General features: G+C 43.0%; 1 protein-coding gene across 4 annotated transcripts in view; it reads left to right on the top strand.

Annotated features, from left to right (window-relative positions):
- The window catches only part of EPHA4 (EPH receptor A4), a 209,072-nt gene extending 190,639 nt beyond the window's left edge, over nt 1-18,433 (top strand). For 3 of the 4 annotated variants that reach the window (XM_069024179.1, XM_069024176.1, XM_069024178.1), the window contains 7 exons: nt 4,021-4,082; nt 4,601-4,810; nt 7,314-7,463; nt 9,879-10,072; nt 12,481-12,636; nt 12,913-13,782; nt 16,009-18,433. In XM_069024179.1, the coding sequence (XP_068880280.1) occupies nt 4,021-4,082; nt 4,601-4,810; nt 7,314-7,463; nt 9,879-10,072; nt 12,481-12,636; nt 12,913-13,027 (887 nt within the window). In that variant the 3' untranslated portion in view covers nt 13,028-13,782; nt 16,009-18,433. Of the gene's footprint in view, nt 1-4,020; nt 4,083-4,600; nt 4,811-7,313; nt 7,464-9,878; nt 10,073-12,480; nt 12,637-12,912; nt 13,783-14,767; nt 14,936-16,008 lie in introns of all 4 variants that reach the window. The other variant, XM_069024177.1, reaches the window with a different exon arrangement.
- The last annotated feature ends 399 nt before the right edge of the window (nt 18,434-18,832 follow it).

The following is an 18,832-nucleotide window of genomic DNA, read 5'->3' as shown; positions in this document are numbered from 1 at the left end:
CCTCCTCCCCCCACCTTCCTCCCTTCTCCCACTGACAATGTAAAAAGACAACCCTTAAGATGTTCAGTCTGTTTACCACTTCCATAATAACCTTGTTCAGTCCATTTAGAAAGAGAAGTCTCTTCTTGCTCGTGCTATGAAAACAGTATCACACCGAGACAGCCTCCCACTTCCAAATATTGTTCAGTCCATTTAGGAAGAGGAGTCTCTCTGCTTGCAATGTGAGTCCCTTCCCCCGACTTGCAGCTTTTCCCACAACTGCTTTCGAGGGTCCACTCTTGAAGTTTTTTGGGGTACAATTTTAAGGTTGAGCCATTCAAAAACAAAAACCAGAGGCCCTTCTCCTTCCCTGGGAGCAAAGGGTCTTCCTTATTTTCATCGTTAGGACTATCTCTGGGAGCAACTCTAGGAACTGAGGTTTTCTCCTTTCCCATTTGGAGCAAAAGTCCTCATCTGGTCCATCTTTAGGAACTGGGGTTTTCTTCTTTCCCGTTTGGAGCAAAAGTCCTCATCGCTTCCATCTCTCCCTGTCCAAACTTCTCATGAAATTACAGCTGCGTCAGCATCTGTCTATTGCTTATGAATTGAACACTCCACCCCCCATATCTTCATGAAATTACAACAGGATACTCTGATATATCATAGCTTCACAACAGAATTTCAGCTTTAAGCATCTCCTCTCTCTCTCTTCCCTCAAGTTTTCAGCTCTTCACAGCAATAAAAGGGTTAATCTCACCTCGGCCTTGCAGCTTTGCAGCTGGAATGTTGAATGTTTCTTATGGAAGTGGAGAGGGGGGAGAGCCGAGCTGCTCAGCTGCCCATGGCAAAGCAGTGGGGGGGGGTTCCACGGATGGATCAGGTCCATCGACTCCAGGATGGCCGTGGCCTGGCCCGGCCTGGCCCAAGCAGGGGAGCAGGGCCTGGCCGGGCCCGCTGGCCCCCGCACGGGGCCTGCAGCCACCTGTCCCAGCACTGGAAACGAGAGAGAGCTTGGGGGGGAGTTTGTCTATTCTTAAGTGTGGATCACAGAGGCAGTCACAATTTTAAGTGGCTTAGAGAATTGTCCAAATTCAAACTGGCCAGCTGATAGGTTCTATCAGGTCCCAGAGGAAGCTGTAAGCACCCCTTAGCAAGGACATCCCTTCCAGGACTATGCTTGCTAACCTATGACACTCTCATAGAGGGTTATCAAAACCATCAGTTCCACTGTAAAACTCTGTCCCTCTTGAATGTCAGTGAGAGCTGATATTTACTCTGCCACTTTTGTTTCTGGAAGTCTTACCCCTGCTCATTTGTGTTGCTGTCTCCTCATCTGCCTTCTCTGAACACTTGAAAATGGCTCATACAGTGTGTGGCAGTTTGCTTTTAACAGCAAAGAGCAGTTTGGACTAATTTTGGCCATCCTTTACTGAGATCCTCCCTCAAAACTAAAATTAAAATACAGTACTCTAAATTTGGAAGGTTGAGCATCTCTCTCTGTGATTGTTATAACAAAGGGGATGAGGGTTGTGATCAGGCCACGGTGTTTGCACCAGACAGTGATTCTTTTAGCACCTCAGTAAAAGAAAGGCAACAGGGGAATCTTTGTGTTGAAATCCTGCTGAGGCTGGAAGCCCCTGCGCTGCTGCAGCTCCAGCACTTATAAATGACCGTATGTATTTGCATAATGCAGTTGTCAGTGAATTAAAAGGATTGGGAATTTTCACCGAAGAGGTGCCATCCTGACCCAGGAGTGCTCCATTCCTGGCTCCCAGTAAGTGATGCTCCAGCAGCAACCCGGCTCCATTACCTCCAAGCTGGGCTCCTGGGGAGGCAGGGCTACTTAAGAACACATTTATCTCCATTTCTCCATAGGTTTTCTGAATGCTGTGATAAATGAATGCATTTAATAAACTGAAAATTAAAATGTGAGATAAATAGTGGTATAGATGGGGGTTGAGAGAGGCAGCAAAAAACCATGAATAAATTATTGGCTGCTAGTCAAGTACTTTTAATAATTGACTCGCTGATGGTAACTTCTCCTTCCTCTCCCTATCCCCCCTCCCCTGCTAAAGAAGTGCCTGAGTAATGAAATTACATGTTAATGCACTGAAAGAGTCTCCCTTTTTTCCCTTCTACGTTGACATAGTATCTTTTGATTGAGGAAGGTTAATTAATACTCATTTAGCTGTATTTGTTCAGTGGAAGGGTTGCTGTCACGGTTGCAAAGAATAAATGAAACAGTGCCATATGCAGATTTGGTTGAAGTTTTTCCTCTTTCTACCAAAGAATGCTTGCAAAGGTGAATTAGAGGGAGGATGATGTTTTATCACACCCTTGTACTTAAGGATGTGCTCAGCCAAGGTCACTCAGCCCTTCATCCAGAGCAGTTTGCTTTATGCAATACCACTGCTTCTCTGCAGCATTCAATAATGGCATTTCACAGGCATGCCAGCTTGCACAGGATGAAAACAGTAAGAATTTGGATATCAGCAGGAAAGGGAAGTAAAACCAGGAGTAGTAAAAGGCCTCTAAAGGATAGGTTGGGACCGGAAAGGTGAAATAAGTAATGATGAGTGAAATAAGTGATGTATTGCACATACATGTTGGCCTAAGTGAAATGTGGTAAAAGGTTCTTGCAGTCAGCCCTTATAGCATATGGTTTTCTAATTAAAAAAAGGTTACTTCAGAACCAGAAATCCCTGACAAATGAAGAGAAAAGCATCGTGGTGAAAGATGCACTGAGGTAGAAATTATTAGGGGAACTTCAAATGCTGCAGCATTTCACGGTAGGGTAATTTTTAGAGATGGTCATTCTGGAGCAGATACTTGCTGGTGACAGAAGCAAGGAAAAATTAAGTAGTTCTGGTACCTCTCATGCCAAGATGCAGTTGAGCTGTCTAGATGACCTGGCCTTTGAAGCCTTCTTTCCCTATAATGTGCCTGTATTCAGACCTGCTCCTGGAAGTAAAAGCTGAGTTTCTCTGGGACACCATCTTTTATTTAAGGAAGAAAATTTTATAGTTCCTGTAGGTAAAGCATAAGAGAGAGGAAGGTTTGCCATACCAGTCAGCACTGATTGTCAGGAGCTCATTTTAACAGTGCTCATCTTGGGACTGGGCTTTTGCCATTCAACCTTTGATAAGTTACTTCTGTACTTCTGCCATTGGTCACTTTTGAGATTTCATCAGACCTATTTCTACAAATACCTGTGTGCAAGTATGTAGGATTTAACTCTGTGAAATAATTGGAGTATGTACCTAAATGTTTATAAAACTCTTAAGAACAACATCAAGCATTATTTGTGTATTTGATGTTGTTTTAGGCAGGAGAGTGCCTAGAAAGCATCCCCCTGTCAGCAAAATTGCATTTCTCCTTCAATTGCCCAGCATGGGGAGCTGGGTGCTGCTGAGCACTGTGCCCCCAATGTGTGACACAGGGCACTGAGTCATTTTGCCCCTGGTTGACTTCAGGAGGCAAATGGCTTTGGCTCATTTATAAATAACGAGAGACACGGAATACAAATTGGGGACAGAGAAGATTGAGAGGAACAGCCTGTATTTTTTGTTCTTGAATCCAGTTGTCTTGGAATACCTTGTAGCTCCTGACAGCTTCTAACTCGCCTAAAGCATTGATCTTTCAAAAAAGGCAGAGAGACCAAAGCATTCACAAATTCCGTTTTTCTACTCCATAAGCAATTTAATTACATTAAAGATGTTTGTCAGGTTTGGACAGATCTTTGTTTCTTAGTTCTCAATTACCAATTCATATATTCCTTGGAGAACAGGAGCCACTTTAGTTAAAGACCTTGTCAATGAGTCAACCAAAGGGTTAACCTTCCAGATGGGCCCTTTAAATATTTCTGTCCTATAATATTTCATCTCTTGCTCCCCACAGCTGAGGCATAAGCTTGGTGCTTTTCAAATTAAATTAGGTTGTGTAAGCCAGGTGTCTTGGCAGTAAAATCATGTGCAAGCCATTTTTATCCCATTAACATTGGTGTTCATCAAGGAATTGTGTTTTTCTTTCTGCACACTCTAGGTAAACCGGTAATGATCATAACTGAGTACATGGAGAATGGCTCCTTGGATGCCTTCCTCAGGGTAGGTGATTTCTTTGAAAGCTAAGGAGATTTTAGACTGGGAAACATTTTCTGGTTTTCTTTTTTCTTTTCCCCAGAAAGATACTGAAACTTGTGCAGTTTCAAAGAAGTTATGTTTATACTTGGGAAATTCTGTTTTCTGGTGTTGCTTCTATCGAAAACTAGAAAAAACATAAAGTGGAAGAATATAGAATAAATTAATTTTAAAAATAGCAGGATCTTAAATAATCCATGTTTAATGTGAGCAGTTCTGACTTGCTCCATTTTTGAAAGCATTGCAGTGCTGTAGGCTCATCATTGCAAACGGGATACTGCATCACTGAAGGCTGTGACAGAACCTCTGGGTTTTTGCTTTACTGGTGAGTTATAGACACTGGTCAGGAGAGTGAGGAAGTAACATTGCATTTTATTTGAGAGAAGATGGGAATCCGCAGCTCTGCTCTTTGCCAATTTCAGCAGTGGCAATAATGTAGCTTTTAGCTTAATGCTCTGTGCTTTTGCTCCTTTCCCAATATGCAGAAGAATGATGGCAGATTCACAGTCATCCAGTTGGTGGGGATGCTCCGTGGCATTGGCTCAGGGATGAAGTACCTGTCTGACATGAGCTACGTGCACCGGGATCTCGCTGCTCGCAACATTCTGGTCAACAGCAACCTGGTCTGTAAAGTGTCTGATTTCGGCATGTCCCGCGTCCTGGAGGACGACCCTGAGGCAGCTTACACCACACGGGTAAGGGGGGAGGGAGAATGGCCATGTTGTCGTGCCTGCATGTTGGTTTTGTCTGACTGTGTGGGAGGTGACAGTGGTTTGTTTTAAAATAGTCTCAGTCACAAGTGAAAACCTAAATCTCAACCTAAAAGTAAACATTGGCCCAGGCTCCACAGCTCCTATAAATTGATGTGCTGTTACTGCTACAACAGTGGCCACAGCAGTATTTCTTCTCTGAGGATGTGACCCATGTATTCCTCTTGTTCCTTCATCGTGGTACAGCACGTGACAGGAATTGAATGCCAGAAATTAGAGCCTGGACTTCTGTTCCTTCTGGTATCTACAAACATGGTTTCCAAGTGGCTGGTCCTACTCACCTTTGATACAACAAGTGTGGACACACCACAAAAAAATAAACCAGATAAATCCACTTTTGCCCATGACAAAGCCAGTCATAAATTTGACCTAGATAATTTGGACTGGTAAAAGTGTTAGGCCTGCATTCCCATTTGTTTGTTTCCCATTTTATCTGTATTTCAGCATCTCACTGTTAAGTAATTTTGCTAAAGCCATTTTAATATGCTGCACATGGAACAGGGCTAATGCAAGTACTTCTGGCCACAAAACAACATCCCAGCCATTACCAGCCTTTGTACCAATACTTCTGATACCAACGTGCACGTAAAGAAAAAAAAAGTCAGTTTATAAAGTCTCCTTTTTTAATTGCTTATTTTCTTCGTTTTTAAATATCTGCCATTCTCCATCTGTTCTCCCTAGTGCTGAGTTTGTTTGCAGCACTCAGATCTTGCCGTTTAATCCCAGCACTCATCCTTTAATGGATTCACAGCTCATTACAGGGAAGGATAGACTTATGTAGTATTAAATGCTGGCCAGCCATGGTATCCCTCACTCGTAGGGGTGGCAAGTGGAAGAAGCAGAAGCAGAGGTCTGAAAAGCTGTATTCAGGGAAATCAGAGTTTAGACAAGCACACAAGGGCAAGACAGAAATGCCTGAAAAGCTTCTCTTTGAATTTAGCAAGTGGAGATATGGTATTGTTGGCTCTCAGGAGTAAACTAAAGAGAGTCAATGACATTTGCTTTATAGTCATTGTCTTCATTTGGTATCAGTAATGAAGGATCAGGAATATTTGGATTAACTCCACTGTGCTCAAGCAGCTAAATATAAAGAGCTTATTGACAATTTTTAGAATGACAGGCATGTATAAACAATGTCAGTGCATCTGTGTCTGAAAGGAAGAATAAAGCTTTTGCATAACCAGAGAGGATGCAACAGAATGCAATTTTTAAAGCAACATTTTTTTAAGAGAATGATGCGTTCTGCTCCTTTTAGTAACTCATTAAAGTGAGAGCATCCTATAGTCACCAAGGCACATACTGCCACAACCTGATTCACAAAGGGCCTGATGCAAAGGCTGAAGCAGCCAGGAGAAGGACCCCTTTTGATTTCCCCTGGCTTTGGAACCAGTCCATATTAAACATTTGAGAGATATAGTAGAACAATATACTATTAAGTATGCACCCACTGCTCTCAGTTATGGATAAAAGCTATCTAGGAGATGGCTGGGAAAAGAACTACCAAAATAAACTTAATCAAAAAAGCATAAAAAGCAAATGAAATAAAAACCAAAAACCTTTGTTCAGCTTAAGTCATTCCCCAGATGGAACTGCAGGAAACCAAAAGCTCAATTAAAAACACCTTGCATATTAGCATAAACAAAAGGAGAAATCTCTGGCCTGGGATCACTCAGCTAAGGCAAAATCAGATAAACAGGATGGAGTGAGTTCCTTTTTAAACAGTGTAGGACCTCAGTGGCCCAAATCAGATACCCAAGCGTTTTTATTTGTTTAAAAAGAAGTATTGTAAGAAGAGGCAGCTTTCTCCAACAGGTATCAAAAGCAGCCTTGTATCCTGGTCTGCTGTTGAACTCCTCCCCCAGGGTCCGGGAGAGCCCACAGGCTTGCTTGCCCTCTCCCTCTGGTGGGAGTTGGGATATTGCCCATGGGAAACACCACTGTATTCATAAATCTTCCCAGTTTATCCTCTCTTTATTTTACCTTTTTGAAAAGCAAAATCTTTATAATCCCATTTTTCTGAAGCAGGCGAAACAGGTCAGACAGGCAAGCAAGGAAATAGTAATTAACAGCATGTACTTATTTGTTTTGTCAACTAAATCTCTAATATATACTTTGTAAAACCCCTGGCTTGTTCTCAGGCTTCAGGATAGCCCTAAGCAGAGATCTCTTGGAGGCCTGATAAAAATACATTTAACAATTTACTGATTCGCCTCCTCGTGACTAAAGAAAACAGATGGGCAGCATTGCCTCCTGGTCGGATCTGACAGCTTTATGGCAAGTAGGAGAGAAAGTGGATGCCTTTTTAAGAAGGGTTCTGGAGTTGTACACAATAAAACCATTTTGTATTTTGAATGTGTAGAGCGGTGTCAGCCATGCACATTACTGGGTCAGTGACTCACCAGCCTATGATTCCTTTTCTTGGTGGCAGGGTGGCAAGATCCCCATCAGGTGGACTGCTCCAGAGGCCATCGCCTACCGCAAATTCACCTCAGCCAGTGATGTGTGGAGCTACGGCATCGTCATGTGGGAAGTGATGTCCTACGGGGAGAGACCATACTGGGACATGTCCAATCAAGATGTGAGTCTCCTTCTGAGCTTCTCTGCATTTTCTCTCCCTTCCCCCCACCATGCCTTTATCTTTGTCCTTAGATGTCTGCTGATGTGTTTCTGTGGCAATTGCTATATGGTTGTAAGACATTTATTCCAGGCTTTTAAAAGGATATAATGCGTGGTAGAGTCCTAATTTTTCTCAGGGAACCTCTCTGGAGCTGAAGTTCCTTGAGTACTTCAAGGTTCGTCTGTGGTCATGGACTAGGGTATTCTCAAGTTAGGGTCTATACCTTGTGCATGGGGTTTATTTGGTTTGGTATTTTAAATTTTAAAAAAAAGCAATTAACGAAAAAGGGAGGAAAGGGAAACTAATATATTTAAACTCTCAGGTCGTAATACTGTCAAGAGAAGGAAGATTTGAATGTTCATATTAAATCTTGAGTTTACTGAATGTCTTTAAGAGAAAACCACTTGAATTTAATTGGGCTTCTTATTGGTAGTTAGTTCTTGAACCTCCACTATGCTTGTAACTCTTCCAGGTGATTTTGTTTCATGTAGGATATCTAAATCGACACATAGGAAATCCAACTCTGATTATCAGTCAGGGCATCCATGTGACAATGTCATAGCTGCCCCCTGAGGGCATTAAAAAACAGCTTTTGTAAATGACCATTCTTAAATTATGCATGTCCTGTTTAACTGTACCATCTGGACTACTTCAGTGTGTTCCAAGAGGGACTGTGCACAATGGCTGCTGTTCCAGAAGAGTATTTAATAATAATGCTAATAAGAGCTTTTACTAATAGAATTTTTATTAAATGAAAAAAAAATCCCAGTGAAAATGAGGCCTAGATTATCTGTAATTCTTCTCCCAGGGGATTTACAAGCAAATAAAGGAAGAAGAAAATGTTAATCTGAATATATGGCCATGGGAGTGGTTAAGGCATTTTACAAGTCATCTGCTTTCTTCTGTGGAGCTGAACATTTTCAAAGAGCGTCTAGATGCGGATGGCATTTAATCTAAATGGGGGATATAATTTTAATTTCCTTCTGATGTGAAACATCTCTTCTGGCACCCAGTCTTGCCTTCCTTTTGCTAACAGGAAGTCATCAAGACTTAGCAAGAAAATAAAACACCAGATGTGTCTCAGTTGTATCAGGCATGTCTGCACAGCACAGTGGAGCTCACTGCAACAAACAGAGCTGTTTTTATTAGAGCTGTTTATGTTAGGCTGGTGTTCACTGCGACTGTGCACTGCTAGACCATGTTGAAAAGCTGGCTTGAACAAGACAGGGAAAGCCAATATTACTGTCTCTGCACACTCTTTATGGTACATGGCATAGACATGCCTTTTTTTCTCCTTAATAATGGCAAGAACAGTGCTTCTCACAGCAAAGCAGAAGTGGACTTCAAATTATACTCAGTGTCTGTTGGATCAAGAGAAATCGAAAGGATCTTCATACGTGCTGGAGTAGTGAGAGCCACTTTGTTTGTGGTCACTGAATAGCTTCTAATAATGCAAGCATATCCCTCACCTTGTCCTCCCAGTGGATTTTAGCCACTAATTGGACAAGTCCAGAAGGAGGGAATTTAGTGCAACTCAAGTCTCTGAGCACTCCTGGTCTCTAGTCTCATGGTGAGTCCTGCCAGCAGTGTCATATCGATTAATTCAGATCTGAAGGCTCCTGGGTCATGTCCCTGTCATGTCAGAATTGAGTTCTGGTCATGTCCTGTCCTCCTGAGAGAGTTAAGAAGCCATTAGAGTCTCTGGAGTGCTTTTTGGAGGGTTTGAAGTGACTTCAGTCCAAGTTTCTCTGGGTTATGTTAAATATGAAAAACATACTTAAGATGTGTTGGACTTCTGTAAAGCTGCGCAGAAGGGTTCCTATCTCTGCATTTCTTGGCTCAGAGCTTACAGCAGTGAGAAAACAGATTCTCTGCAAGGCCTCTGTTACTGACAGAGATGAGCTAGGCCAGGAGGACAGGGGGAGGGGTGATCTGCTGTACCTTAAAAATGATGGGGAAAATACAGTCTCAATATACTGCACCCAAAACTGACTGATAGTAAAGACTTGTAGAGCTGTTGCTTCTCCAGCCCTCTGTCCAATGAGGATAGTTGCGTATTTCTAACCAGGGCTCTTCTGTCATCCCTGTGTCCCATGTGAGGCTTAAATAATCCCATGTGCTTTTTGGTGACACATTGCCCTGCCGTATCTGATGTCTGCTCTGGGTGCTGTACCCTTTTAGTTTTGAATTGCAGAGGAGGAATGATAGTTCTGAGACCACCAGCTGCCTGCGTCTGAGTGCAATTTTCAATGTTGTGTCACCTAACTGTAGGTTTGTCACCATAGTCTGGATGGTCCTAGGATAAACGGTGCCCAGCTGGTAGATGTGAGCAGTGTCTGATGTTCTCTAATGTGTTCCTAATTGTGCTATTTGTAGGTGATTAAAGCCATCGAGGAAGGGTACCGGCTGCCCCCGCCGATGGACTGCCCCATCGCTCTGCACCAGCTGATGCTGGACTGCTGGCAGAAGGAGCGCAGCGACCGGCCCAAATTTGGACAGATCGTCAACATGCTGGACAAGCTCATCCGCAACCCCAACAGCCTCAAGAGGACAGGCAGTGAGAGCTCCAGGTCAGCTGTGCTCTGTCACGGTGACGTACGAGGGAGCGCAGGGGAGGTGACAGGCCGAGTGCAGGTGGCACACAGCTCTGCACAGCAGCCACTGCTCTGCGTGCGCGAGCGTGGGGCTCTGCTGGCTTCGTGTGGCCCCTGGGGCAGCCAGGCTCACCAGCCCTGCCAGGAGGAAAGGGGAATGAGCAGAGCTGCTGCTGGATCACACCAACGCTGGGCAAGTTTCTAGCACAGTATTAAGCACGTCCTGACACAGGCAGGCTCTGTTGGAAAGCAAAGTTTGCTGCTTCTTTCTCCTTCTCCTCCCTGGTGAAAGGGCTTGAACGAGTAGGGTCAACCTCAATCAGTGCAGCTAAAAGCAGTGATGTGGTTTTCTGCAGGAAAAGCACATCATCAAGTTTTATAAACCCTAGATTTGTGTAGGATTTGCAAATGAGCATTACAGCATTACAGCCAACGCCTCGCAGGCATTGGGAAGGTGTGGATTAATTTTTATGTGAATTTGAATTTAATTTTGTGGAAAGCCAGTTTCATGTCTCCACCGATCCCATATTACATTTGTTTTGTTTGCTAAGCATGGTGTACCTGGTATGTGCAAGAGAAATACAGCAGGAAGGAAACTCCCAGAGTTGTAGGGTAAAACCAGAATATCTTTGTTGGGACAGATCAGCAGTTTGTTTAAGCTGGTGAAACACTGCTGAAGTAAAGGGAGCTTTACTAATCTACACCAGCTTTGGTCTGGTTTTCTCAAATGTCTTTGCTTTGTCAGTAGATTTGCTTGCAGCAAATATGGAAAAAAAGCTTAAAAGAAACGAGAAAGATAATAGGAAAATGTTTTTTAGTAGGAGGGAAGGTACAAAAATATGTACTAGACAGTGCAAAATTAAGTTGCTTGAATCAGTGAGGGAGCAACAGAGATTCTGTCTCAGCCTCCAACAGAACAACATCCTTTTTTAAACTTGTATATCCCTCTGTGTGTCTTGCTTACAATATATGTCACCAGAAGAGGGATCATTAACCCTGTGAGGCCACGATCACCACGTCTTCCAGATTGCCCTAATTGCACTGGAAGCCTGCAAAAATGTATCCTCCCTTGAGGCTTAAATAATTTACATGGTGAAAATCACAATATGATCTGCTGTGATAATTTGATTGAAGAATCACAGTATGAAAACCTCCATTTTGCTTTCTTTTCAATTTACAGGTGCTCTTTGAAAATATATAGATTTTACAATAGTTAATAACCTGTTCAAGGTCATTCTGTGTGTGTGTGTCTAAGTTAACAGCCTATTCAAGGTCATTTCACGTTCATGGCTCTTTATAAATATTTTTCTTGTCTTCAGAATAGGAATTTCAAATATGCATATAATATTATTGATATATGACTTTATACATGAAGTGTTGGAAGCATAATTAAATATAAATAGGTTGCCATCATTGGTCTTGTGTTAGATAGTGCAGTACAAGAGTTGAACCAAGTATTACTAGCGTGTACTCAATGCCTCGGGCAAGACCTAACCATGCTATTGCACACCTAGTCTTTGATGATGTGCATTTTCAAATAAATTGCTAAATGATAATTTTTTTGATTAGATAGATAGCAGTAATTTATAGTGCTTAATGAAGCTGTGACTTATGAGATACATGAAATAATAAAAATGCAATATTAATAAGAGAAGAAAATGTAAAAATAATTATTGGCAGAACTGCGCAAGGGAAAATGAGAAACACATTCCACAGTGCAAACAAAAGATCAAAGCTTGTGTGATTCCCGCCACTCCTGGCACACACTCCAGTTAGGAATGGATTGATTAAAGAGGGGATTAACTCCCTGCGGTCCTGAGTTTGATTGAATGCACTGAGCAGACCTGGCTAGAAACAGGAGTTATCTGAACCCGCCCTGAGTTTTACCCTCCAAACCAGTCTGGCAGGGTGTGAGCTCCCAGTTCTTTGCACATACTTCAGTAGTGTTTCTATAGCTGCTGAGCTGAGGTCTGACACATGCAGGCTTGGCAAGGTCTGGCATTGCTGCCCATGAGATACAGACCCAGCAGGCTGAACGCCTTCCAGCATTGCCGTCTTCTTTATTTTGGGGAGTAAAAGCATTTTCTATGAACTTGGTGGAAATTGTAAGCTGCATTGTGCTTCAAATTAGATCTCAAACCAAAAATAGAAACCTCAGGTCAAATTTACTCTTAGCAAAAATTGGCCTATTACTTTGCATCTTGCTCAGTTTCTTGCATTGCTCTGAGTTGATGTGCAGAGCCACCAGTTTCATTGGGCACAGCCTCATGCACTTGCTTTCCCTCATCCTTGAGGGTAATAATTGTTGTAGAGACCAGACTTTGGTTTGTGGTTCATGATCCAGCTGACACCATTTCTCTGTCCTTTCACTGTTTGGCATCCAGACCTAGCACAGCCCTGCTGGATCCCAGCTCCCCTGAGTTCTCGGCGGTTGTTTCTGTCAGTGACTGGCTCCAAGCCATGAAAATGGAGCGATACAAGGATAACTTCACAGCTGCTGGCTATACCACCCTAGAGGCTGTGGTGCATATGAACCAGGAGTAAGTACTCAGCGATATAACAAAAAAACTGGTAAATCTGGATTTAATCAGCCTCTTTTGCTTTGTGCTGCATATCATTACACTCATTAAAGGAATGGAATGCCTTTCATTTGGATGGAGGATAACTTTAAAATGCCTCCACTTACTTAATTAAACATTTCTGTACATCTGCCTTCCTTTTGCTAATGCTGCTTGTGGTTGACTCTTAATATTTTTCTCTGCACCAGCATCTGATCCATGGTTCTCAGCCCCTTATTCTTCTCTTGCTTTCCACAGGGACCTGGCCAGGATTGGGATCACAGCCCTGGCACACCAGAACAAGATCCTGAGCAGTGTCCAAGCGATGCGCACCCAAATGCAACAGATGCATGGCAGGATGGTTCCTGTCTGAGCCAGCACTGAATAAACTCAAAACTCTTGAAATTAGTTTACCTCATCCATGCACTTTAATTGAAGAACTGCACTTTTTTTACTTCGTCTCCTCGCCCGTCGAAATAAAGATCTGCAGCATTGCTTGATGTACAGATTGCGGAACCCGAGTGTGTGTGTTGGGAGGGGGACCTCCAGAAATGACAAGTCGTCATTTGAAACCAGACCTGGAACAAATTGTTTCTTGGAACATACTTCTCTTGATCAATGATATGTAAAATACGTGTATCTATATATATATAAAGTCACATTCAAGTTTTGATGCTATGTTTGCTGCCAGATACTGTGCTTAAAAAACAACAGCATTACTTTCCTTCTCCCTGTGACCCGTAGGATTACAACCATAGTGTTTTATTTGTGGGTGAAGCCACCGTTGTGCATCTTTCACTGGAATGAAGAATCTACCCTAGGATATTTTTTGCAGACTTGATGCATCACTAACACCGTGCAGAAACCTCACGGAGAATATCGTGTGGCTCATCAGTGCCTGCCAATTAGTGATCTACCTGTTTATGGGCTTGAGACATGAAGTGACCCACCTTGTGGATTGCTGGGCAAAACTGGACTTCTGGGGAGGTTCTTGGCTGTTGTGCTGAAGCCTACCATTGAAAGACTTTTGTGACCATCTTGCCAGTAGTGAGCTGTGACAATCGTGGCTGTGGAGCTTTCAGACTTCTTTTCTCTTTCAAGAAACTTACTCCCTTTGCCTCATGGAAGGTCAGTGGAAGTACAGTGTCCAACATGTTCATGGTGCTTTATTTTGTAAACTGTGCTAGGATCTCATCACCGTTGGGGGAAAATAAAAAATGCTGTGGTTTGTATTGTTTGGGGTTGTAACTGGTTTGTAAGAATTTGTGCTGGTTTCCCAGACTAATCGCTGAACCTTTCCCATTGTTTGCTCTATTTGATGGCGGTGACAATTGCACTGTCTCAAATTGCTCTCAGGCAGTTGCATGTTAGGGTGTGCAGACAAGGTGTTAGGAGTGTGTCGGGGCTCAGCTCTGAGCTGAGAGCTTGACCCCACTTCACACTGAGAGCAGTAGGGATGCCCTTATGCTTTGGCTGCATATGGATCCCACAGAAAGCAAGAATAACCTTGTAAAGTATAGATACTCATAAAGGCAGCAAGAAGAACCAAGGACTTTACTGGCACGCTCATGAACAGCAGTAAAAACATTATTTGTGTTTTAGAAAGGTGTTTCAGTTGTGGTGTCAGTGATTTTATGGGAAGGGGAGCAGAAGGAAATGGGACTGCGCATGCAGCCTTGCTGGTTTTGTGCAGTTTGGGTGTCAGGCATGGTGGCAGCTCTGTGCAGTGCAGCAGTGTAACAGTTCAGGCACTGTGATCCAGTTGGATCAGCTGTGGGAACCAAAATCCACTTTGGAAACCAGGTATGGGGGACTATCAGGGCAGCTGTGGGTGTGAGTGCCAGGTGCAGACTGTACAGCTGGGGCCTGATACCCCTCTGCAGGCATGGCCAACAAGATGGAGTGTGGAAAAGCTGCCCTCTGCCTGCTCTAGGGAATAGATGGAAATTGAGTGACTGGAAACATCCCCTGGGTTGCTAGGTGGAGGAGACTGCTGTGGGAATGTGGTTGTCCTCAGTAGGTCACACAGGATAAAGCTTTATCTAGTAAAGCTCTGAACACACTGAGGCTTGAATTTATTTATAATAAGGCTTTTATTACTCTTTTTGAACAGAGTATGTAAGTTAGATTCCTTTAAAGTCCTTCTGAGGACCAAAGTGATGAGATGACCTTAATAAAAAGACGGGCGACTTACTCTGTGCTGAGTAGGAGGAGGATTTTCATGACACGTCCTTTAGAACTGACAATGCATTTCAGCTGTGCCAGGCACAATGTCAGAAAGGTGAGATTTATAGTTTAATGGCACTAAGACTGGCTCTTTAGTCTGTAATATTTTGGTCCTACTCCACACCTGACAGCAAATTCAGAAATGATTTAGTGGCTTTATATGTCAGACATTTTTAATAATTGAGTTTATCCTAAATCCAAAACAGTTCACTCAGTGGGACAAATCGCACATACTGTATTGTCACTCACATCACTTTTTTATCACTTTTAACAATAACTTGCTGATTTTAACCACTAACTCTCCCTCACTCCCAACTCTCTCAGAGAACAACTTGTTCTGAATATGAGATGCTAAATTTGAATCCTGTCAAGTCATGACAGCTCAGTATAAACTGTTCTGCAGTATTACTTCTAAAAGCTTTTCCATTTCAAGAAATTTAAGATTTCTTTAAAAAAATCTACTTAAACCAGCATGTTCTAATGTCACTTTGCCAGGCAACATAAGAAGTAGTTACTCATTTTAAAGACCTGACATTTGTACTTTCAACAGGAAAAATTCTTCTGCCTCTCAAGTGCAGAGATACTTGAAGTTCCCTTGCTGTAAATCTGTTGCGTTCTGTTGAGATCATCTTTTTATCTAAAACCAAAATACACCCAGTTTTCTGGCCAGTTTGTTAAACTGCTGTCTTGGAGTCTAGTAGTGGTAGTTCAAAACAGTGCAATATTTTCCACACAAAATGGAAAACTGTGTCCCTATAGAATGAAAACTGTGAAGGCAGCTCAGATGCTGGGTTTTCAGCACTGCCACTGGTGGTTGTGCTTCCTGTGATAAAATATGGCCAATGGGGGGCATCCACTGGAGTGTGATTCTAGCTGGAAGAGAGCAGATTGAAGAAGCAAAAGGTGGCACATGTAAATATAGATAGAAAGATTGATTGACTGGTTGATTACATATCTGTATATAAGGTATGCCATGGAAGCAAGACTTTGAAATAGTGTGAGGGAAGGAAGAAAGACAGGGAAGGCAAAGGGTTCTCGCCCTTGGAGTGCTGCCATTTGGGCAGGTCTGGGTGTCTATCTTGATGCATGTGGTTTAATACATTTGATTTGGGTTCTCTTTTTGTCCAGGGAAATGGATTTTGCTTTCATGGCCTCGTAGCCCGTCCCGTTGATCACACTGACCACAGAGGAATACAGACTAGACATGAAGCCTTCTGGACCCACAGTTGCGTCTTCCATAGCACTGATTCTGGAGAACATGTGCTGAACAGTCATCAGTCCCTGAAGAGAGTGTGACTTTTACTTTTTCTTTTTTTTCCTGGGCCACCCACTCTGTTGTTTTTCTCCGTTGAGCGGTAACTAACTCGTTAAGACTCAGCACCCAGTTGTCACTTGAGGAATGTACTGTGTCAAAACCCTGCAGACTTCTGGATTTTTTTTTTTCCTTCTCTTCTGCTTTCTCTGCCTACCTTTGGTTTTATTTATATATTTTGTTGTTGTCTCTCCTCATTCCCCTGACTGTCACTGCTGCATCCCAGACGAATGCAGGTGACAGAGCACTACACATCCTACCATGGACGCCAGGCCAGGTGCCACAGCAAAGAACCCAGTTCCTGTGAGCTGCCTATGTGCATTGCTGAAGTGACATTTTACACTAAAGGTGCCATTGCAGTGATATAAATATATTTTTTTCCTTGAATTGATAATGGATTATTATCTTCTCTGAAAGGTGTGTACGTGTGCTTGTGTGTGTGTGTCGGCGTGCAAGTCACCTCATGTGTAGAATTGCCTGTGAATGTGCCCCAAACACCTCTGGAAGTGCAGGAGTCCCCTGTCCTATGAGACCAGGCCGATAGCTCATGTCTGAAATGGTAGCATGAACACACACATTAGAAAATGTTGAAATTTCTGTATCTGTAAGTATTTTTTAGTTGCCACACTAACGTTGTTGAGTAGTTCTGCAGCCTGAATAGGGGCAATTTCGAGTTAGTTTTGGGGTTATGGATTGTGGGATCTAAAGGGTGCTAAAGGTTTTTGTTGAGTGTTGTTTATTTGTACTAATGCCCTGCTCATGACTGAGACCAACCAGTTTTTTAGTGGCAAGGTGATGGAGGCAAGACCTGCATCTCCATCCTGAGTAATCCTGAACTGAATTCTTATGTAGCCTTTTTTATCTGCAAAAATAGGATTTTAAAGACTTGTTGAATGCTGACAAATATATGCAATTCTTCCATTCGCAGAAGCACCTTGCTCTGTGTGCAAGCTGTGGAATATTTCAACGTAATAATCAGAACACTTCTCTGGTTCCCAGCACAGATAAGGAACAAAAATGCAACAAGACCTGTAAAGTTACAGTTAGCAAGAGTTGTGAAGTGTGTCCTGTTTCTTGTGCAGGTGGAGAGCAGGTTAAGTGCAGTAGAAGACGCTCTTTCTTCCATGGCCCAGGGAGCAGTGCTGCAACGTACTGGTACTACCTGGGAGCACTTTCTGCGTTTGGAGAATTCATCATAGTGTAGCATGAGGCAGCTGGAGTGGAGCTGAGTGCTGGCACCCAGGGGACACAGGGCCATGAGTACCTGGCGTGGGGCAGGTGGAGGTGCTCCCCATGTGCTCCCTGGGGCTGTCCCCTGCCATGGGACAGGGGCTCGCTCTGCACATGTGGGGCAGTCTGGATGTGCAGCCTTGCCCGAGCTGTGACATGGTGTCCCGAAGTTGCTCCTGTTTCCTCTTTTCCCTCCTCGCTGACCCTCCATGGTAATTCTGCCTGATCTGACAGGAGGAGAAGCAGGGCCTGGCAGGGAAGCAAGGGGAGCTGTGCTGAGGCTGGGCATGGCAGGGTACCAGGAGGTGCCAGCTGTGCCTGGCATGGGTGGCCACGGGCTGGGCCGCCACGGGACGCTCCAGACGGAGCTGGAGCGAGAGGAAGGCGAGTGCCACAGCACTGCTGCCCTCGGGACAGGCCACCACCGGCCTGTCCACCATGACAAGTGTGTTCAATTGTCCTGCTCCCACACCACTGGTTGATGTTTGTCCAGGTTTCTTGCTGTGCTAATTTTGTGATGGATCTTATGTATTAAAAATATATATGTATAAAATACAAAAAACGCTGGTAAGTAACCAGTAAACAGGAGTTAAAAAGCAGTATTTTTCTTTCATGTGACATTTTCATAACCAGAAAAAAAAATCTGAAATACTAATCAGACAAATAAAAAGAGAGTGCATTTATTTTTTTGTATCACTGCAAGTATGTTGGAATATGCAAGGACTGTGGTTAAAATTAGAATGTATGAGGCATATTATAATTTAGTTCATACTGAAAAAATCTAACAGCATTTCTTTGTTCGTGCATTTGAACGATCTCTGGGTTAGATATATAGATTTTTCTATTTTGTTTTAATTTGTAATTTTTTTCTCCCTCTGTGAATTTTAGGTACACATAACTTATGTCATTTATTTATGGTCTTTTATACCTAGTTTGTAAAATTGTAAAATAGCAAACAATGCAAACATTTGCATTTGAAAATAATAAAGTAGTTGCTGTACAAACCTGAAACTGACTATTTCTAATTATTGCATGTTTTTTAAATTTAGAGTTTATTCACAACAGATACAAATACAGAATTCAGAGCGACAGTCCTGGTGTTTGCCCCAAAGGGATTTACTCTCTTCAGCAGATTTCACAGGAATGCACTCCCAGAGTTCATTTGAGCTGTGTGTCTCCTGCATGCACCTTAAAGCACATTGCTGTCCCTTGCTCCTGTCCTGAACTGTGGTGTTTGTGATGTGGGAAGGTGGTGCAGCCAGGCTGACCTTGTTAATAATATCAATGATACTTCCTTAGAGACCAGGTGGTTTCCATGGGCACTATGCCTGAGAAAAATCTACAGGCTCATAATTTTTTATATTCATGACTGGGATTGGCTAGGGATAGTGTCCCTTCCCTGCTCCCCAG

Source organism: Aphelocoma coerulescens, chromosome 9 (genome assembly GCF_041296385.1).
Source record: "Aphelocoma coerulescens isolate FSJ_1873_10779 chromosome 9, UR_Acoe_1.0, whole genome shotgun sequence".
NCBI lineage: Eukaryota > Metazoa > Chordata > Aves > Passeriformes > Corvidae > Aphelocoma > Aphelocoma coerulescens.
Note: the sequence above shows the minus strand (reverse complement) of the source record. Positions and strands in the feature narration are given on the sequence as shown.